Source organism: Corvus moneduloides, chromosome 28 (genome assembly GCF_009650955.1).
Source record: "Corvus moneduloides isolate bCorMon1 chromosome 28, bCorMon1.pri, whole genome shotgun sequence".
NCBI lineage: Eukaryota > Metazoa > Chordata > Aves > Passeriformes > Corvidae > Corvus > Corvus moneduloides.
This window is the reverse complement of record NC_045503.1, coordinates 3,982,369-4,004,703: the sequence shown is the minus strand read 5'-3', so window position 1 is coordinate 4,004,703 and position 22,335 is coordinate 3,982,369. Positions and strand designations below refer to the sequence as shown.

Sequence of the window (22,335 nt, the reverse complement as noted above, 5' to 3'; positions counted from 1 at the left end):
GGACAGGGCTGGGGCAGGGCTGGGACAGAGCTGGGACAGAGCTGGGACAGGGCTGGGACAGGGCTGGGGCAGAGCTGGGACAGAGCTGGGACAGGGCCGGGACAGAGCTGGGACAGGGCTGGGGCAGAGCTGGGACAGAGCTGGGACAGGGCTGGGATAGAGCTGGGATAGAGCTGGGACAGGGCTGGGACAGAGCTGGGGCAGGGCTGGGACAGAGCTGGGACAGAGCTGGGACAGAGCTGGGACAGAGCTGGGACAGAGCTGGGACAGGGCTGGGACAGAGCTGGGACAGGGCTGGGACAGGGCTGGACAGGATGGGGCAGGGCTGGGACAGAGCTGGGACAGAGCTGGGACAGAGCTGGGACAGGGCTGGGACAGGGCTGGGACAGGGCTGGGACAGAGCTGGGGCAGGGCTGGGACAGAGCTGGGACAGGGCTGGGACAGAGCTGGGACAGGGCTGGGACAGGGCTGGGACAGAGCTGGGACAGGGCTGGGACAGAGCTGGGACAGAGCTGGGACAGGGCTGGGACAGAGCTGGGACAGGGCTGGGATAGGGCCGGGACAGAGCTGGGACAGGGCTGGGACAGAGCTGGGACAGGGCTGGGATAGGGCCGGGACAGAGCTGGGACAGGGCTGGGACAGGGCTGGGACAGGGCTGGGACAGGGCTGGGATAGAGCTGGGACAGGGCTGGGACAGAGCTGGGGCAGGGCTGGGACAGAGCTGGGATAGGGCTGGGACAGGGCTGGGACAGGGCTGGGACAGGGCTGGGATAGGGCTGGGACAGGGCTGGGACAGGGCTGGGACAGAGCTGGGATAGAGCTGGGACAGAGCTGGGACAGGGCTGGGACAGGGCTGGGACAGAGCTGGGACAGAGCTGGGACAGGGCTGGGATAGGGCTGGGACAGAGCTGGGGCAGGGCTGGGACAGGGCTGGGACAGAGCTGGGACAGGGCTGGGACAGGGCTGGGACAGGGCTGGGACAGAGCTGGGACAGGGCTGGGATAGGGCTGGGACAGAGCTGGGACAGAGCTGGGACAGGGCTGGGGCAGGGCTGGGACAGAGCTGGGACAGGGCTGGGACAGAGCTGGGACAGGGCTGGGACAGGGCTGGGATAGAGCTGGGACAGAGCTGGGACAGGGCTGGGATAGGGCTGGGATAGAGCTGGGACAGAGCTGGGACAGGGCTGGGACAGAGCTGGGACAGGGCTGGGACAGAGCTGGGACAGGGCTGGGACAGAGCTGGGACAGGGCTGGGATAGGGCTGGGACAGGGCTGGGACAGAGCTGGGACAGGGCTGGGACAGAGCTGGGACAGGGCTGGGACAGGGCTGGGACAGAGCTGGGACAGGGCTGGGACAGGGCTGGGACAGGGCTGGGACAGAGCTGGGACAGGGCTGGGACAGGGCTGGGACAGAGCTGGGACAGGGCTGGGACAGGGCTGGGATAGGGCTGGGACAGGGCTGGGGCAGGGCTGGGACAGAGCTGGGACAGGGCTGGGACAGGGCTGAGGGCATTCCCACATTGCCACTGTTCCCTGCCTCCTGCCATTCCCTGTCTCCCACCATTCCCTGCCTCCTGCCATTCCCTGTCTCCCGCCATTCCCTGCCTCCCGCCATTCCCTGCCTCCCGCCGTTCCCTGACTGCCGCCGTTCCGTGTCCCTCAGGGAGGTGCGGCGGGAGCGCCGGGTGCCGTCGCCGGACGTGATCGTGCTGTCGGACACGGAGCCCTCGAGCCCGCGCCTCAACGGCCTGAGCGGCCCCGGCCCCGGCCTGACGCAGCCCCCGGGGCAGCCCCGCGCCGACGCCCTCCTGGTGAGTCCGGCCCCGCATCCTGGGATCCGAGGGTGGAATTCCAGCTGGGAATCTCACAGTGCTCTCAGAATCAGGATCAGATTTGGGGTTTTGCTGTAATTTTGAGGTCGCCAACGGGAGTTGATGAATTCTCAAATCCCAAAATCTCAAATTCGAAACCCCAGATTTATCCTCATTTAACCTTTCCCACTTTTTTTTTTTATGGAAAATGTCCTACCCCGCATTTTCCCTCAAAACTCCCTCCCAGCTCCATCCATTCCCATTTATTTCTGCCAGTGACACCCAGGAGCCGATTCCAGCCAGGAATTCAGACTCAACCTTGGGATTTTTCCATAATTTCGAGCTTCCAAATGGAATTTTGAATTCCCAAATCCCTCTTGCAGTCTGGATTTAGCCCCATTTAACCTTTCCCATTCATTTTTTATGGAAAAATCCACATTGTCCCCTCAGAATTCCCTCCCTTCTCCATCCATTCCCATTTATTTCTGCCAGTGACACCCAGGAGCCAATTCCAGCCAGGAATTCGGGCTCAACCTTGGGATTTTCCTGCCATTTCAAGCTTCCAAATGGAATTTTTGAATTCCCAAATCCCTTGCCCATCTGGATTTATCCCCATTTAACATTTCCCATTCATTTTTTTATGGAAAAATCCACGTTGTCCCCTCAGAATTCCCTCCCTTCTCCATCCATTCCCATCTGTTCGTGACTGGCAATTCCAGCTGGGAATCTCACAGTGCTCAAAGCTCTTTAGTTCAGGATCAGATTTGGGATTTTTCCATAATTTTGAGCTTCCAAATGGAATTTTTGAATTCCCAAATCCCAGATTTATCCCCATTTAACCTTTCCCACTTATATTTTTTTTGGAAAATGTCCTAAACCCCGCATTTTCCCTCAAAACTCCCTCCCAGCTCCATCCATTCCCATTTATTTCTGCCAGTGACACCCAGGAGCCGATCCCAGCTGGGAATTCAGACTCAACCTTGGGATTTTTCCATAATTTCGAGCTTCCAAATGGAATTTTGAATTCCCAAATCCCTCTTGCAGTCTGGATTTAACCCCATTTAACATTTCCCATTCATTTTTTATGGAAAAATCCACATTTTCCCCTCAGAATTCCCTCCCTTCTCCATCCATTCCCATTTATTTCTGCCAGTGACACCCAGGAGCCGATCCCAGCTGGGAATTCAGACTCAACCTTGGGATTTTTCCATAATTTCGAGCTTCCAAATGGAATTCTGAATTCCCAAATCCCAGATTTATCCCCATTTAACCTCCCCCACTACTTTTTAAACGGAAAAACCCCCCATTCCCCCTCAGAACTCCCTCCCCCGCTCCATCCATTCCCGTTCCCTCGCGCCGCCGACCCTCGGGATCCGATTCCAGCCGGGAATTCTCACCGTGCCTCTGTGTGTGCCCCTTCCCCCATCCCTGCTTTCCCGTTTTCCCGGCTTTCCAGCGGAGCAGCCCCGAGGAGCGGGAGCGGCTCATCAAGCAGCTGAAGGAGGAGCTGCGGCTGGAGGAGGCCAAGTTGGTGCTCCTGAAAAAGCTCCGGCAAAGCCAAATCCAGAAGGAGACCCCGGCTCCCAAGGTAGGGATATTCCCGCTTTTCCCGGCGGTTTTCAACCCCTTTCCCAGGATTTCTCAACTCCCTGCTGTCTCCCCTTTCCCGGGGTTTTTATCTCCCTGCTGTCTCCCTTTCTTGGGAATTTTGAACTCCTTGATTTCTCCCCTTTCCCAAGATTTCTCAACTTCTTGGTCTCCCTTTTTTCCAGGATTTTTTAACCCCTTTCCTGGGATTCTTTTAACCCCTTTCCTGGGATTCTTTTAACCCCTTTCCCAGGATTTTTAACTCTCTGCTGTCTCCCCTTTCCTTGGATTTTTCAACCCCTTTCCCAGGATTTTTTGACCCCTTTCCCCAGGATTTCTCAACTCCCTGCTGTCTCCCTCTTCCCAGGATTTTTCAACCCTTTTCCCAGGATTTTTAAATCCCTTTCCCAGGATTCCTTAACCCCTTTCCCAGGATTTTTTATCTCCCTGGCGTCTCCCCTTTCCCGGCATTTTCCCGCTGTTCTCCCGGAATTCCGAGTGCTCCAGGATCAAACCTCAACAAGGCCCCGCATCCCTGAATTCTGCAGGGAACGGAATTCCGCAGGAACGAGCGCCGAGCTGGGAATCCGTGGACTGATGGGGCAGGAATTCCTCCTGAATTTCTAAACATCCAAAGGATTTTTCCCAAACTTCCCACGCTGGAATTACGGGAATGCTGAGGTGGCCTCCGTGCCCATTTTCCCGCTAATTCCCGAATTCCCTGCGTGTGGAGAAGAGCGGGAAGAGGGAGGAGGGGGAGGCCATCCTGGAGGATTTTTCCCGCCGATCCCTGAGGAGCCGGAGCTGTGCGCATTCCCTGCTTTCTGTATTCCCGCTTTTCCAGCCTTATCCCGCTGCTCTCTCTCCGCTTTTTCCTTTTCCAGCCCTCCGGCCCCTCTGGAAGCGCTGCGGCCACGCCCCCGCCCTTGGTGCGGGGCCCTCAGGCTGTTCCCGCTGGGAAAACTTCCCTCCAGGTCAGTGGGAGCCGGGAAAAGAGCCCGGGAAAAGCGGCAAATCCCGGGAAAAGCAGAGCCAGGATTCCCCAGCTCCCACAGCATCCCAGCGGGAGGTTTTCTAGGGATAACGGGCCGGGAGGAAAACTGGGATGGGATTTCCATGGGGTTGTTTTCCAGCTGGGCATCCTGGAGTAAATCTGGGAGTGATTCCATTGGAGGACAGGGAATTCTCTCTGGAATTGCTGAGGGAATCCCGGGATTTTCTGGAGGGAATCCCAGGATTCTCTCAGGAAGAGCTCAGGGAATGCCAGGATCCTGTCGGGAAGAGCTGAGGGAATACTGGGATTCTCTGTGCGGGAATCATGGGATTTTCTCTGGAAGAGCTCAGGGAATTCCAGGATTCTCTGTGAGGGAATCGCTGGATCCTGTCTGGAAAAGCTGAAGGAATCCCTGGAATCTCTTTGAAAGGGCTGAGGGAATCCCGGGATTCTCTGTGAGGGAACCAGAGGATTCTTTCTGGAATTGCTGAGGGAATCCCGGGATTCTCTCTGAAAAAGCTCAGGGAATCCCGGAATTCTTTGGGAGGGAATTCCTGGATTCTCTCTGGAAGGGCTGAGGGAATGATGGGATTCTCTGTCAGGGAATCCTGGGATTCTCTCTGAGGGAATCACAGGATTTTCTCTGGAAAAGTTGAGGGAATCAAGGAATTCTTTCTGGAAAAGCTGAGGGAATCACTGGATTCTCTGTGAGGGAATCCCTGGATTCTCTCAGGAAGAGCTCAGGGAATCCCTGGATTCTCTGTGATGTTGGATGAGGGCTTGGAAAGATCCCATTCCAGGCTGAATGAAATCCTGGGAATCCTTAGGGAAGACAGATCCCGAGTCCATGGACAGCTGTCAATCATCCCCTGAATCCAGGGCCGTGCTGTGGGATTTACAACATTCCTGCTTTTTTCTCCTTGGGATAATGGGAACCAAATTCCCAAACTGCTCCAGCACGAGGGATTTCCCCCTGGAAAAGGGTTTGGAAAACCCCTGGAATTCCAGGCCTGAGGAAAGGGAGGGATTTGCTTTCCTTTGGGAGCCATTCCCAAATCCAGAGGCGCACTTGGAGCACTTCCAGAGGAGCTGGAGCGGGAGGGAAACCTTCAGCCAGGGAATGTGGGAGCTCAATCCCGAAAATCCATCTTATCCCAACGAATCCTGTGGAACTGGGGGCCAATGAACCTGGATTGGCTTTGGCTTGAGCGAGCCCTGATTGCAGAGGGTGGGAATGGGATCGAACTTCCCGGCATCCCAAATCCTGCGGGAACTGGGAGATTCCTTATCCCAGAGGTTGGGAAGGAGGGAAGACAGGGAGCAGCCTCTGGAAAACCCCAGGATTGGGATGTGAAGGAGTTTTGGGAATCTCCCACCCCAGCACCAGGAGGAATTCTGGGGATTGGAGCCGGGAATCCTCGGGCAGCAGCTTTTCCAAACTCCTTTTACCGGATTCCTTTTCCTCTTCCGTGATTTTCCCTGAAGTTTTTCTTTCCTCCTCCCTTTTTTCCCTTCCTTTTTCCTCTTCCATGATTCTCCCCAAAGCTTGCCTTTCTTCCTGCTTTATTTTCCCTGCTTTTCCTTTCCCTCCACGAATCCCAACCCTTCCGCTCCCCGTTCCCACAATTCCCCCCACTTTTATCCCCATTTTTATCCCATTCCCACAATTCCCACCATTTTTATCCCATTCCCAGCACTTTTATCCCCACTTTTATCCAATTCCCACCATTTTTATCCATTCCCACCACTTTTATCCCCATTTTTATCCCATTCCCACCACTTTTATCCCCATTTTTGTCCCATTCCCACCACTTTTATCCCAATTTTTGTCCCATTCCCACCACTTTTGTCCCATTCCCACCACTTTTATCCCAATTTTTGTCCCATTCCCACCACTTTTATCCCATTCCCACCACTTTTATCCCAATTTTTATCCATTCCCATCACTTTTATTCCCATTTTTATCCCATTCCCACCATTTTTATCCATTCCCATCACTTTTATCCCCATTTTTATCCCATTCCCATCACTTTTATCCCCATTTTTATCCCATTCCCACCACTTTTATCCCCATTTTTATCCATTCCCATCACTTTTATCCCCATTTTTATCCCACTCCCACCATTTTTATCCATTCCCATCACTTTTATCCCCATTTTTGTCCCATTCCCACCACTTTTATCCCCATTTTTGTCCCATTCCCACCACTTTTATCCCAATTTTTGTCCCATTCCCACCACTTTTGTCCCATTCCCACCACTTTTATCCCAATTTTTGTCCCATTCCCACCACTTTTATCCCATTCCCACCACTTTTATCCCAATTTTTATCCATTCCCATCACTTTTATTCCCATTTTTATCCCATTCCCACCATTTTTATCCATTCCCATCACTTTTATCCCCATTTTTATCCCATTCCCATCACTTTTATCCCCATTTTTATCCCATTCCCACCACTTTTATCCCCATTTTTGTCCATTCCCATCACTTTTATCCCCATTTTTATCCCACTCCCACCATTTTTATCCATTCCCATCACTTTTATCCCCATTTTTGTCCCATTCCCACCACTTTTATCCCCATTTTTGTCCATTCCCATCACTTTTATCCCCATTTTTATCCCATTCCCACCACTTTTATCCCCATTTTTATCCCACTCCCACCATTTTTATCCATTCCCATCACTTTTATCCCCCTTTTTATCCCATTCCCACCACTTTTATCCCCATTTTTATCCCACTCCCACCATTTTTATCCATTCCCACCACTTTTATCCCCATTTTTGTCCCATTCCCACCACTTTTATTCCCATTTTTATCCCATTCCCACCACTTTTATCCCCATTTTTATCCCACTCCCACCATTTTTATCCATTCCCACCACTTTTATTCCCATTTTTGTCCCATTCCCACCACTTTTATCCCCATTTTTATCCCATTCCCACCACTTTTATCCCCATTTTTATCCCATTCCCACCACTTTTTTCCCCACCACCGCAGCCCCCCCCGCCCCATTCCCACCCTGCCCCATTCCCATCCTTCCCAGCCTTTCTCCCACCTCCGGATCACGCCTTTTCCCTGTTTTCCAGACCTCTTCCAGCCGGATTCCTGGCACTGTGATCCCTCCTCCCTTGGTCCGGGGGGGCCAAGCGGCCTCTTCCAAGCTGGGAACGCAGCCGAGCCCCCAGATCGTGATGCCCCCCCTGGTCCGAGGGGCCCAGGTGAGCTTTTCCCACTCCTTTTCCAGCTCCTTTTCCAGCTTTTCTCATTCCCAATCCATGAAAAAAAAATCCAGGATTTCTTCCTGGGGTTGCTTGAAATACCCGGCGCTATTCCAGCGCTCCCAAGAGAATGTTCTTTCCTGTAATTATTGGGATTCGGGCGCCTCATTCCGGGTGCCGGGGGTTTTTTTGGGAGAGCAGGAAGAGGGAATGGAGCCAATCCCTGATTTTTCCATGTTTTTCCCTCTCGTTATCCTTTGTATCCCATCAATCCCAACTTTTCAATGATAAAATTCCCTTTTTTCCCCTGATTTTCTGTCTTGGGGAGGAGGGAATGGAGCCAATCCCTGATTTTTCCATGTTTTTCCCTCTCGTTATCCTTTGTATCCCATCAATCCCAACTTTTCAATGGTGAAATTCCCTTTTTTCCCTGATTTTCTGCCCTGGGGTTGGATAAGAGCTGCTGGAATGAGGGGATTGACTGGAATCAGTCTTGGATCACCTGGAAAACCCAACTGAGGCATCAGGGAAGGAGCAGGAAAATTCCAATTGGATCCAGCCCAAAATTCCTGCATCCATGGAATTCCAGGGAAAAACCCAGGATTTCTTCTGGAGCTCTGAGCTCCTGCAGAGCCAGAAGGATGGGAAGGGGGAGGTTTGGGAATTCTGTTTTCCTCCTGCTCTGAGTAAGGAGGGAAAAACTCATCCCAAGGAATAACTTCCCTAAGGAATTCAAATGGAACAGGAAACTGGAAACTCCGGGAGCTGGACTCAGAAACTTGGGAATTTTGGGGCTGGAATGCTCAGAGCATCCCTTGTCCTCCCAGGGTTTTATTGGGATGGAGGGAAAGGGAAGAACATTCCAGGTGGTTTTCCATGGATTTTTTTCGCGTTTGTGCCTTGCTCCTTCCCAGTTTTCCCTGTGATCCCACTGGATTCCCACCTCTCCCTGTGTTTTTCCATGTGTTCCCAGCAAATCCACACCATCCAGCAGCACTCAGAAACTTGGGAATTTCCAGCTGGAATGTGGTGGCCTCTGGGATCCTTGTCCCATAATTTTGGAGGGAATGGGAATGATGGAGAGAAAGTAAAGAACATTCCAGGGGTGTTTTTCCATGGATTTTTTTTTTTGCCTTCGTGCCTTGCTCCTTCCCATTTCTCCACAGATTCCCAACCCCCTTTTCCGTGTTTTCCCAGCAAATCCACACGATCCAGCAGCACTCAGGACTCAGAAAACTTGGCAATGTTGGGGTTGGAATGCTCAGAGCATCCCTCATCCTGTGGTTCTATTTGGATGGAGGGAAAGGGAAGAACATTCCAGGGGTGCTTTTCCAGGGATATTTTTGTTTTGCCTTCGTGCCTTGCTCCTTCCCCATGGATTCCCAAGCCCCTTTTCCCGTGTTTTCCCAGCAAATCCACACGATCCGGCAGCACTCGAGCACGGGCCCCCCTCCCCTGCTGCTGGCCCCGCGCGCCTCCGTGCCCAGCGTGCAGATCCAGGGCCAGCGGATCATCCAGCAGGGCCTCATCCGCGTGGCCAACGTGCCCAACACCAGCCTGCTCGTCAACATCCCGCAGGTTGGCATTCCCGGGATTCCCCGGCCGGGAGGGAAGCGGTGGGATGGGGTGGGATGGGGTGGGAATGGCAGGGTTGTGTTATCCCGCTCTTGTCCCGCTTTTGTCCCGCTCTTTCCGGTTGTTCCAAGCGGCGTCCAGGTTGGAGTTGAGGCTGGCAGGGATGGGGCAGGCGGTTCTGGCTGCCAAAGATCCTCCGATCCCAAGGATCATCCAATCCCAGAGATGCTCCAGTTCCAAAGATCCTCCAATCCCAGAGATCCTCCAATCCCAAAGATCCTCCAATGCCAACGAAAAAGAGCCTTCAATCCCAAAGATCATCCAATTCCACCCCTCAAAGATCTTCCAATCCCAGAGATCCTCCAGTTCCAAAGATCCTCCAATCCCAGAGATCCTCCAGTCCCAAAGATCCTCCAATCCCAAAGATTCTCCAATCCCGAAGATCCTCCAATCCCAACCAAAAAGAGCCTTCAATCCCAAAGATCCTTCAATTCCACCCCTCAAAGATCTTCCAATCCCAAAGATCCTCCAGTTCCAAAGATCCTCCAGTTCCAAAGATCCTCCAGTCCAAAAGATCCTCCAATCCCAAAGATCCTCCAGTCCCAAAGACCCTCCAGTCCCAGAGATCCTCCAATCCCAAAGATCCTCCAATCCCAAAGATCCTCCAGTCCCAAAGATCCTCCACTCCCAGAGCTCCTCCAGTCCCAGAGATCCTCCAGTCCCAAAGACCCTCCAATCCCAAAGACCCTCCAGTTCCAAAGATCCTCCAGTCCCAAAGATCCTCCAATCCTCCCATGTGGAACCCACCCCCAGAGATTCCCGCCGATCCCATACGGAACCCACCCACCTGACCCATTCCCTGGCCTTTCCCACCCCCTAGCCCTGATTCCCGCTGATCCCACGTTCAGTCCATTCCCGGTCTCTCCCCAGGCATCCCCCACGTCCCTGAAAGGCTCGGCGGTGCCATCGGGCCAGGCCGGTGCCACCCCGGCGGGTGCCACGTCCCTGGGTGGCACCGGGGAGTCCCCGGGCAGCCGCCAGGCCGCTGCCAAGCTGGCCCTTCGGAAACAGCTGGAAAAGACGCTCCTGGAGATCCCTCCTCCCAAACCTCCGGCCCCGGAGATGAATTTCCTGCCCAGCGCCGCCAACAACGAGTTCATTTATCTGGTGGGGTTGGAGGAGGTCGTGCAGAACCTGCTGGAAACCCAAGGTGAGCCCATGGGAATGGTCAAAGATGGGATTGAAACGTGGCAGGAATCGTTTAAAGCTCCCGGAAATGCAGGAGTTAAGCCTTGGGGAAAAAAGTTAAAGCTCAGAGAAAGAATTTAAGCCTTGGAGAAATAGAGTTTAAACCTCAGAGAAAGAGAGGGTTTAACCTCCGAGTTTAAACTTCACAGAAATACAGAGTTTAAACCTCACAGAAATCATTAAAACCTCAGAGAAATACAGAGTTTAAGCCTTGGAGAAATACAGAATTTAAACCTCAGAGAAATACAGAGTTTAAACCTCACAGAAATAATTTAAAGCTCAGAGAAAGAGTTTAAACCTCAGAGAAATACCAAATTTAAACCTCACAGAAATAATTTAAAGTTCACAGAAATACAGGGTTTAAGCCTTGGAGAAATAAGTTAAACCTCAGAGAAAGACAGAATTTAAAGCTCACAGAAAGACAGAATTTAAACTTCATAGAAATACAGAATTTAAAGCTCATACAAAGCTAAGCACACAAAAGGCTCAGCTGAGAAGATTTAAGGGGTGGAAGGGTCATTTTTTTGTGGATTTTGAATAAATTTTGAGTCGATTTGGAGCTTCTTCAGGCCTGTTCTGGATGGGAAGGCTGAGCCGCCATATTTGTCCCTCATGGAAGGTGGCCCTGGGGTTGATCCCAGGTGTTTGTCCCTCATGGAAGGTGGCCCTGGGGCCGATCCCAGGTGTTTGTCCCTCATGGAAGGTGACTCTGGGGCTGATCCCAGGTGTTCGTCCCTCATGGAAGGTGGCCCTGGGGCTGATCCCAGGTGTTTGTCCCTCATGGAAGGTGGCCCTGGGGCTGATCCCAGGTGTTTGTCCCTCATGGAATGTGGCAGTGAGGCCGATCCGAGGTGTTTGTCCCTCATGGAAGGTGACTCTGGGGCCGATCCCAGGTGTTTGTCCCTCATGGAAGGTGGCAGTGAGGCCGATCCCAGGTGTTCGTCCCTCAGGGAAGGTGACTCTGGGGCTGATCCCAGGTGTTCGTCCCTCAGGGAAGGTGACTCTGGGGCCAATCCCAGGTGTTTGTCCCTCATGGAAGGTGGCCCTGGGGCCGATCCCAGGTGTTTGTCCCTCATGGAAGGTGGCCCTGGGGCCGATCCCAGGTGTTTGTCCCTCATGGAAGGTGACTCTGGGGCCGATCCCAGGTGTTTGTCCCTCATGGAAGGTGGCAGTGAGGCCGATCCCAGGTGTTCGTCCCTCAGGGAAGGTGGCCCTGGGGCCGATCCCAGGTGTTTGTCCCTCATGGAAGGTGACTCTGGGGCTGATCCCAGGTGTTTGTCCCTCATGGAAGGTGACTCTGGGGCTGATCCCAGGTGTTTGTCCCTCATGGAAGGTGGCCCTGGGGCCGATCCCAGGTGTTTGTCCCTCATGGAAGGTGACTCTGGGGCCGATCCCAGGTGTTTGTCCCTCATGGAAGGTGGCAATGAGGCCGATCCCAGGTGTTCGTCCCTCATGGAAGGTGACTCTGGGGCTGATCCCAGGTGTTTGTCCCTCATGGAAGGTGGCCCTGGGGCCGATCCCAGGTGTTTATCCCTCATGGAAGGTGACTCTGGGGCTGATCCCAGGTGTTTGTCCCTCATGGAAGGTGACTCTGGGGCTGATCCCAGGTGTTTGTCCCTCATGGAAGGTGACTCTGGGGCCGATCCCAGGTGTTTGTCCCTCATGGAAGGTGGCAGTGAGGCCGATCCCAGGTGTTTGTCCCTCATGGAAGGTGGCCCTGGGGCCGATCCCAGGTGTTTGTCCCTCATGGAAGGTGGCCCTGGGGCCGATCCCAGGTGTTTGTCCCTCATGGAAGGTGACTCTGGGGCTGATCCCAGGTGTTTGTCCCTCATGGAAGGTGACTCTGGGGCCGATCCCAGGTGTTTGTCCCTCATAGAATGTGGCAGTGAGGCCGATCCCAGGTGTTTGTCCCTCATGGAAGGTGGCCCTGGGGCCGATCCCAGGTGTTTGTCCCTCATGGAATGTGGCCCTGCGGCTGATCCCAGGTGTTTGTCCCTCATGGAAGGTGGCCCTGGGGCTGATCCCAGGTGTTTGTCCCTCATGGAAGGTGACTCTGGGGCTGATCCCAGGTGTTTGTCCCTCATGGAAGGTGGCCCTGGGGCTGATCCCAGGTGTTCGTCCCTCATGGAAGGTGACTCTGGGGCTGATCCCAGGTGTTTGTCCCTCATGGAAGGTGACTCTGGGGCCGATCCCAGGTGTTTGTCCCTCATGGAAGGTGGCAGTGAGGCCGATCCCAGGTGTTTGTCCCTCATGGAAGGTGACTCTGGGGCCGATCCCAGGTGTTTGTCCCTCATGGAAGGTGGCCCTGGGGCCGATCCCAGGTGTTTGTCCCTCATGGAAGGTGGCCCTGAGGCCGATCCCAGGTGTTTGTCCCTCATGGAATGTGGCCCTGGGGCCGATCCCAGGTGTTTGTCCCTCACAGAGGGCCGTGCTGGGTCTGACCCACCATGTTTGTCCCCTCAGGAAAGGTGGCGGTGGCCATGTCCTGTCAGGAGCCCTACCTGTGTCCTTAAGAGAAATAATTTAAACCTCACACAAACCTAAGCATACAAAGGCCTCAGATGAGGACATTTAAGGGCAGATTGGTTATTTTTTAGGAGTTTTGCCTTAACTTTGAAGCTGCTTTGAGCTCTCGCAGGCCTGTTCTAGGCGGGAAGGCCGAGCCACCATGTTTGTCCCCTCAGGGAAGGTGGCGGTGGCCGTGTCCTGCCGGGAGCCCTACCTGTGTGCCCAGTGCCACACGGACTTCACGTGCCGCTGGCGGGAGGAGAAGAACGGCACCATCATGTGCGAGACCTGCATGGCCTCCAACCAGAAGAAGGCCCTGAAGGCCGAGCACACGAACCGGCTCAAGGCCGCCTTCGTCAAGGCCCTGCAGCAGGAGCAGGAGATCGAGCAGAGGATCCTGCAGCAAACGGCCCCCCCCGGGCAGCCCAAGGCCGAGCCCGTGGGGCAGCACCACGCGCTCAAGCAGGTGAGGACCCACCCCCAGCAGATCCATGTTTTCCAGAGGGAAAAATGCTTGGAATTGTCCCAAGGGTTGAGGTGTAGCCTGGGGAATTTGTCCCTCAGGTTGGGTTTAAGGTGGGATGGATCATAGGTGCCCTCCCATGCTCTAAAGGTTATCCCATCCCAAAAATCATCCAATCCCAAAGATCATCCAGTCCAGCCCTCAAAGATCATCCAATCCACCAATCCCATCCCAAAAATAACATTCGGTTCCAGCCCCCAAAGATCCTCTAATCCCACCTTCCAGGCTGCTCCAAGCCCCATCCAACCTGGCCTTGGACACTTCCATGGATCCAGGGGCAGCCACAGCTTCTCTGGGAATTCCATCCCATTCCCTCACCACTCTCACAGGCAGGAATTCCTTCCCGATATCCCACCCAAATCTCTCCTTTTCCAGTTCAAAGCCATTCCCTGTGTCCTGTCCCTCCAGCCCTTGTCCCCAGTCCCTCTGCAGCTCTCCTGGAGCCCCTTTAGGCCCTGCAAGGGGCTCTGAGCTCTCCCTGGAGCTTCTCCTCTCCAGCTGAGCACCCCCAGCTCTCCACCCTGGCTCCAGAGGGGCTCCAACCCAGTGATAATTCCATGTCCTTCTCTGGACACATTCCAAATGGGAAGAGCAGCTCCAGCACCAAAACATTAAATTGCCCTAAATCAGAATCCCTTTTCTTGCTGCTTTGCAGTCGATTGCAATTCCTCATCCCAGGAGCACAAATCCCAGAATCCCAGCCTGCTTTGTGTTGGAAGGAACCTCCGAACTCATCCCAACCCACCAAAAAAAAAAAAAACCCCCAAATCCTTGCTCGCCACAGAAAAACCCCTTGGAATTTTTTATCCCCTCAAACTGGTGCTACATCCCAGATTTAGCCCCTTGTCCCTGTGTCCTGCCAGAGTTCCAGCCAGATGTCCCGAGGTGCCGGAGCTTCCCGAGGGGTCCTGCACGCCTTCAGCCCCTCCCCCAAGCTCCAGAGCTCTTCGGCCACCGCCACCCTCGGGAGCCGGCCCGGAAAACACGTGGAGAGATCCGGCAACAAGGGCAGCACGGCCTCCTGGAAGAAAAATCCCATCAACACAGGTACAGGATCCTGGGAAGCCTCTTTTCCTTGGGATCGCTGCCCAACATTCCCAGTTTTTGGGTGGGAATCCTTGGGGGGGGGGAAAAAGAAACAGCGATGCCGAGGAGTTGAGGTTTAAGTTGTTGTCATCGCTTGGTGTTGGTGGGGTTTGTCCTCATGGAACGGTGCCTTCAGGAGGTAAAATCCACTCAAAATTCCTGCTTTATCCATTTGGAATTAAACTGAATGGATTGAAAGCTGGGATTTCATTCCCTGTGGGATTTCTGGCGTGGAATTCCAATAACATCAAGGTTGTCTCGCTCTTAAAATTGTTGTCACCCCTTGGTTTTGGTGGGATTTGGTTTCATCAAAAAATGCCACCAAGGGATGAAATCAAATCAAAATTCCTGCTTTATCCATTTGGGATTCAAGTTAATGGATTTAAAGTTGGGATTTCATTCCCTGTGGGATTTCCTGCATGGAAAAAATGATGATACTGAAAATTGGGTCTTAAAATTGTTGTCACCACTTGGTTTTGATGGGGTTTGTCCTCATCAAACGGTGCCTTCAGGAGGTAAAATCAATTAAAAATTCCAGATTTATCCATTTATAATTCAAGTTAATGGATTTAAAGTTGGGATTTCATTCCCTATGGGATCTCCTGCCCTAAATCCCAATAATATCAAGGATTTGCTCCTAAAATCGTTGTCCCCACGTGGTGTAGGTGAAGTTTGGCCTCATCAAATGTTGCCTTCAGGAAGTAAAAGCGATTAAAAATTCCTGTTTCCCCCATTTTTAACTAAACTGAATGGATTTAGAGTCGGATTGTTGATCCCTGAATCCATATCCACATCCAGCACCACCCTGCAGGAATTTTTCCTTCATTTCTGGGAATTTTAACCAAATTCTTTCATTTTTGACTGATTTTTCCTCTTCGCTGGGAGCACCATCCAATAAATCAATAGTTTTGCCTCCAGCACATTCCCCATTCAAATTCCCGCTGGAATATTTCAAATTCCCATCAGGATTTCTCAGGATTTGAAATCCCTAAAGCTGTTCCTGGAAACAAGTCCAAGTGATCAATTCCAATCCAAACATTCCTCTATTTTCCATAGAAGAAGGTGACTTGAGAAGATCCATTTGTTTTCCTAAAGGAAAATCAGGATTCCCAGGAAGGAAACTCCGGATCTTTTGTGAACTTTCTTGATGGATTTCTTAGGATTCTTTTATTCCCAACAGCTTCATCCATCACTTCAAATACAATTCCATCCCAGAGTGCTCAAATCCTGAGTTTCGATCCTCAAATTTTTCTCCTGTTGGTTGGGATGCATCCTGAAGGCGCCAAATCCCGGCGCCGCCCATCGGGATAATCCACACTTCAATCCCGCTTTTCCGTGTGTTTTTAGCGCTCGTTCCCCTCATTCCCATGCCATTCCATGACTCCACAATTCCCTTTTTTTCCCCCCCAGGTGGGGCCTTGCCCTTCGTCAGCCCCGGTTTGGCCGTGCACAAATCGGCCTCGGCCGTGGATCGGCAGCGCGAGTATCTCCTGGATATGATCCCGCCCCGCTCCATCCCACAGTCGGCCACGTGGAAATAATGCCGAGGGAGAACTTTTCCTGGCTCTGCCATCCTTTTTCTACCACACTTCCGTGGAATCTGCTTTAATCCCAGCTGGATAACGCCCCAGGCTTTCTAGGATGCAAGAAGACCACTCCTCATCCCAGCGAGCGCCGCCGTCCCTGCCGGGAGAAGTGACCACGTGTAGGGGTGGCCGAGCCCCGGCTCCTTTTGGCTCCCAGATTTTCATGGAAGCTGGCAGGGAAGGGGGAAGAATTCCTTCAATTTTTTGTTGGGTTTTTTTTGTTTTTTTTTTGGTTTTTTTTTGGCTTTTTCTGTATTTAGTTCTGGATTTTTTTGGCACCAGCACAAAAAGGACTCAGCGCCTCCTCTCTGCCTTCGGCGGCGTCGCCGAACCTTTTGCCGGGAACGCCGGAGCGCGCTCCGCAATTTTGGGTCGTGGAGAGAGGAATTCCAGAATTCCAGCCCCATCCTGCATTTAGTGAGCCGAGTTCATGGCTGCTCCTTTGCCCTGCCCCTCCTCCAGCCGGGAAGGCAGGGAGCACATCCCGATATTCCCAAAAATCCGACGATGCCGCCGCCGCCGCTGCCGAGAAATAAGTGCAAATTCCCGACTCCAGTTGAGTATGGTTTGGTTTTCTTTTTCCTTAGGGATTGGCTGCCGCCCCAAAACTTGGCTGGGAGGTGGGAAGTGCTGCGGGAGCCTCCCACTTTTTTGTTGGATTCTGTTTGGAATAGACTTTGGAACCGTTGGTAGTTTAAAAACCTTGCAGTTACTGATAGACAAAAACCACCTTGGTTCTTTCTCATCCAGCGGAGTTGGGCCTTCCCGACGTTCCCAGAGACTCCAAAGCGGAACTGTTTGGGAATTTTTTTCTTTTCCTTTGGGAGGGTTGGTTGGTTTTTATTTCTCCTCTTTTGTTGTTCTTTTGAGGGATATTACCCAAAATTATAGGAATTCCAGAAGCTGATGCAAGCAGGGAGGATTGGAAGCGATTCCCGATTCCCACTGGGAATTCCGGCCGTTTCCAATCCTTCCCTCCGTGATTCGAGTTCTCCCAGGCATCCCAAGCATGCTCCTGTATCCATCACTCTCCCATTTTGGATGGAGCTTTCCATCGGTTTTTTGGGAATTCCGGAGGTTCAACCCAAAATCCAGCCGGGGCCAGTTTGGTTTTATTTTGGTTTCTCATCCTCTTCTTCCCTGGGCTTCTTCCCGAATTCCAGACGAATCCAAGGGGCAGAATTCCATGCCTTACTCCTCGTGTCGCGGATCAGCGCTGGGCAAAGCGCCGATGAGAATTCTTTGGGAAATTATAAATATATATAATCTAGAGATCTATATATAAAAAAAAAAACGGGGAAGGGAGGGGGGGGGAAATTCAGGAAAAGCCGGATTTATTTTCTTAGGAATCGCTGGGAGATCGAAACTTGAAGCCAAGAATTCCTTAGGGATCATCCCCCTCGGATCCGAGCGCTGCCGAGTGACAAAACTCCTCCTTCTTCCCACTTTTCCCGGCGTGTGGATATCAATATTTAGGGATTTAGCTTAGGAACCACCCCCCCCCCCTCCTTTTCCAAACTGCTGGATAAAAACCCCCGGAATTCCCACCTGGATGCGGATTTTGGTGTGTTTTCCGGAGGGATGTGAAGAGCTCAGATGGGTGGGAATCGGGTTGGAATTTGGAGTTTTCTTTTCATTCCAAGCTTGGATTGGGAGATGTGGACAGAGGGATGAAGTGGATTTGCTTCTTCCATTTAATTGTATGGAAAAGTTGCCGTTCCTTTCCCATGTGGAATTTTTTGGGGTTGGTTTTGGGGGGGGAGGGGGTTGTTTTTCCTCTCCTGGTTTTTTTTCCTTATGGATGCCAACGTTTGATCTCTGTTCGACCACCTGGAAAAAGTTCATTTATTCCCAAAAAAAAAAAAAATCCCAACAAAACTCCTCCAATTAAATCCCAAACTTCTTTTTTTTTTTTTTTGTTTTTTTTTTTGTTTTTTTTTTTTTTTTTTTTTGGGAAAACCTGGATCATTTATTCCCGGTGTTGGGAAACAGCTTTGGATGATTCCTGGAAAAAAAACAGGGAATAAAAGAGGGGCAGAAAGGATTTGATGTTCTAAAAACGACGTCAAAACCTTTTTGGATCCCAGCAGCTCCGGTAATTCCCTTGGAAATTGGAATTCCAACCAACTTGGATCGTTAAAATAATTGGGAATGCTTGAATTTAAGGATTTGGAATTAAAATTCCAAACAAGTCTCTGTGTCCAGACTCCGAAATGTTCCATCCTGATTTTTTTTTTTTTTTGATGGATAATTCAGAATAAATCCCGCAAAAAAATATTTGGGGGATAGGGAGGGGGGAGAGATTTCTTTGGAAAGGAAAATCCTGCATGGAATGAGGCTGGAAAAACCCAAAATCCAACCTGGAATGAGGCTGAAACTCAAAATTCCCAACCTGGAATGAGGCTCCTGGGATCCAGACCAGTTCTGACGTGGTTTTTCCCTGGTGGTTCTTGGGAATTTGGAGGATTTGTTTATTCCATCCATGTTTCTGCCAAGTTTGGGATAAATCTGGGAAAAGATTCCACGTTGGAATGCTGGAATGGCTTTTCCTTCGCAGTCCCAGTTCCATATTCTGATGGGAGTTGTGGGATTGGGATCGTTCAGGTGCAAAGTTGTTCCAACTCTTCAATACAGATTTTCCAAACCTCTTCCCTCTCCTCCTGGTCTCTTTTTTCCAGGAAAAAAAACCCCACAAAAAAACGGGAAAAAAACAGGGAAAAAAAAATCTCAATCGGAAAATTCCCATTGTGGAATTCTGCCCTGGAGGGGAAAAGTTTGGGAATGGTAGAGGAGGGGGGTTGGACACAAAATTGGGAACAAATCTTGGGTTTAATCCTGCTGCTGGATCCCCTTTGGAATTCTGGATTCTCTGAGGTCTCTTGGATCCCCTTTGGGATTCCCGAATTCCTGAGGGCATTTGGATCCCCTCTGAAATTTGGGATGCCCTGAGGGCTGTTGGATCACCTCTGGAATTCCTGAATCCCTGAGATCTCTTGGATCCCCTTTAGGATTCCCGAATCTCTGAGATCTCTTGGATCCCTTTTGGGATTCCCAAATCCTTGAGGCTTTTGGAATTCTGGAATCCCTGAGATCTCTTGGATCCCCTTTGGAATTCCGAACCCATTGGGTTCATTCCTGAATCCCAAGATTTTTGGGCTTCCCAAATCCTTGAAGCTTTTGGAATTCCCAAATCCCTGAGATCTCTTGGATCCCCTTTGGAATTCCAGACCCATTGGGTTCATTCCTGAATCCCAAGATTTTTGGGATTCCCAAATCCTTGAGGCTTTTGGATCCCCTTTGGGATTCCCAAATCCCTGAGATCTCTTGGATCCCCTTTGGAATTCCCAAATCCCTGAGATCTCTTGGCTCCCCTTTGGAATTCCTGAATCCCTGAGATCTCCTGGATCCCTTTTGGGATTCCCAAATCCTTGAGGCTTTTGGAATTCCCGAATCCCTGAGATCTCTTGGATCTGTGGGAACACCACCCAACCCTTCGACTCCCACAAATCCTTCGGGATCCTCCTCCCTCGGATCCCGTTTTCCCGCTCTTCCCAAGCTTCTCTGCATGAGCATTCCGGGGGGCTCCGGCTCCTGCCTCTCCTGGGGAGAGGGATCCAGGGGGTCCCTAAAGCCATAAAATTCCCGCTCGGAGCCGCCGGGATTTTCTAGGACACCGTGGAGAACGAGGAACGGCCGTTGTACTTTAGATTTTAGCAACTTGTGAAATAAAAACAAAAAAAACCCCGGATTTTCATTGGAAAATTCCCGCCTTGGAATTCGGCAGCCGTGTGGTTTTTCTTGGATTTCTCATTCCGGAGGGTCGGGATTTGGATTTTTCGCCACGGGGAGGGGAGGGGTGGGAAATTAAACAAAATCGGGTTGGAATTTTTTCTATCCAAGGCTCTTCTTCCTCAGAGTTCCCGGCTCAGGGAAAAGGTGATTTCCCAAATTTTTCATATTCCAGGGATTCCTGCACCTGCCATTCCTGCAGAAAACGTGGTAAATCCAAAATCCCCGTGGATTTGGGGTTGGGTTTTATTCCGTGTCTGCTTTGATCCCCATTTCCGGAACCATTCCGTTGCCTCTGGATTCTCCCAGCCAATTATCCCTTTTTTTTGGGATGGGAAAAATTGGAATTGAATTCCCAAAGTTCAGTCCCGGATGGAAAACTGGGAATTTGGGCTGCAGGAGGGGCTGGAATTTTAGGAAATTTAGGGAGATCTTGGGGGGGAAAAGAACCCCAAGTTTGGCTCATTTTTCCCTCTCCTTTGGGAAGGAGCGAGAACAGGGCAGGATTTTTTTCCTTGGACTTCTTGTGACTCAAAATATTCCGGAATAAATCCCAAAAAGCTCAGTAATTCCAACGAATCCCAGCAGAAGGATCCGGGATCGATAATTGATCAATAACTGTATCGGGACGGGGGGGGCTTGGAATTGGAATGCCAATAAACAAATGGAGAAACGCCTGGATCCGCCTCTCATTCCCAGGATTTTGGGGGTTGGGATGCATCTCGTGGATCACTGGGACAAAGCCGGATCTGCTCCTTCCTCTGCCGAGGTTTCTTCCCGAAAAAAACCAAACCCCGGGAAAAGAAAACGAACAATTCCGGCATTTCTGTGGATTTTCCCTGGAATTTCACGGATGCAGCATCCTCAGAGGCGCATCCCAGGATTCAGACGGAGCACATCCATGAATGCAGACTCCTCTTCATTCCCACCTGGAATTCCTGCTCCCCCACCGGGATACCCCTGGGATTTCCCCTGGCCGTTCCAGGAGAACTCCCGGAGCCGCTGGATCTCTTCCCGCTGGGATGAGAACGGGATTTGATGGTGAATCTGACCGAGGACATTCCCAGAATTTTTTTTCCCCCCAATTCCGGATAAAATCCGAGTTCTTGGAGCGCCTTCAGCAGCCACAGACACGCGGGAATTCCCATGGGATTGTCCCTAATTCCTGCTCCTTGGCCCCAAGGGTGGAATCACGGCTCTGGAGCCGCAGGTTTGGGAAAAGAGGGAAGCAGGGAATGGATCCTGCTCCAGGCAAAGCCCAGCTTGGAAAAACGGGAAAAGGAAGGAGATTTGGGGTTTTCCATGTGCAGCAGGAAATGTGGGATTGATGGGAAATCTTGGATCCGGTCTGAGGGCAGGATGATCCCGAGGAATCAGAGGATCCTGGTGGGTGGGAGGATGATCCCAAGGAATTGATGGATCCCATTGGATGGGAAAGTGATCCCAGAAACTGATGGATCTCGTTGGGTGGGAAGAGAATCTCAAGGAATTGCTGGATCCCATTGGGTGGGAAGAAGATCCCAAGGAATCGATGGATCTCGTTGGGTGGGAAGAAGATCCCAAGGAATCGATGGATCTCGTTGGGTGGGAAGAAGATCCCAAGGAATCGATGGATCTCGTTGGCTGGGGGACAATCCCAGGGAATCGATGGATCCCGTTGGGTGGGAAGAAGATCCCAAGGAATCGATGGATCCCGTTGGCTGGGGGACAATCCCAGGGAATCGATGGATCCCGCTGGCTGGGGGACAATCCCAGGGAAGCGCTGGATCCCGCCTGGCTCCGGGCTGTTGATCCATCCCTGTGGGAATGGCCGAAAGCCCCGAGGATGCAGGGTGGGAATAACTCGCGTTCGGCGCCGTAAATCCCGGATTTGGAGCTGGAATTGCCGAGGATTTGGGAGGAGGAGGAGGAGGATGGACACGGCCCCTTCCCGGGACACCGCAATCCAACGGGATCCGGGAGCAAGGCGGGAGCGTCCCCCCCTTTCCCGTTCCCGCCTGATATTCCAGGATCACCTCGGATCCGAACCCTCCGCCGATCCAAGCGTTGGACGCTCTCCAGGGAGGTTTTCTTTGGCCGCTTCTGACCTTCCACGTTGGAAAATCCCAGATTTTTGGGGAGATCGGGAATTTGGGAACGCGTTGAATTCATTTCCTCGAACGCTTTTCAACCGAGGAAGATCCTTGAGGAAAACTCTGGATCCCCTCCTTGTGGAAAACTGCTGGAAAACGGAACCGACTCCATGGACACGGAGATCCCGAATGCATCCCTTTCCTATGGATTGAGGGCTGGAAGATGGGAATCCTCATCCTGGGTGTCTCCTCCGAACCCTCCAAGGTCACTTTGTTGGGCTGGTTTGGGAATTCCTGGGAAAATCCGTGCTGGGAATTCCCAGGTCAGGGTTGTGT

The 22,335-nt window shown here is 51.9% G+C and overlaps 1 protein-coding gene across 1 annotated transcript; it reads left to right on the top strand.

Moving 5' to 3' along the window:
- Positions 1-1,603: 1,603 nt before the first annotated feature.
- On the top strand, positions 1,604-19,914 carry GATAD2A (GATA zinc finger domain containing 2A; the record flags this gene model as incomplete). The annotated part of the gene is made up of 9 exons (XM_032092356.1): positions 1,604-1,810; positions 3,267-3,398; positions 4,282-4,371; positions 7,481-7,612; positions 9,023-9,190; positions 10,118-10,397; positions 13,120-13,409; positions 14,330-14,513; positions 15,963-19,914. Coding segments are annotated over 9 exons (1,614 nt in total), but the record flags the coding sequence as incomplete, so codon positions are not given.
- Between the last annotated feature and the right edge of the window lie 2,421 nt (positions 19,915-22,335).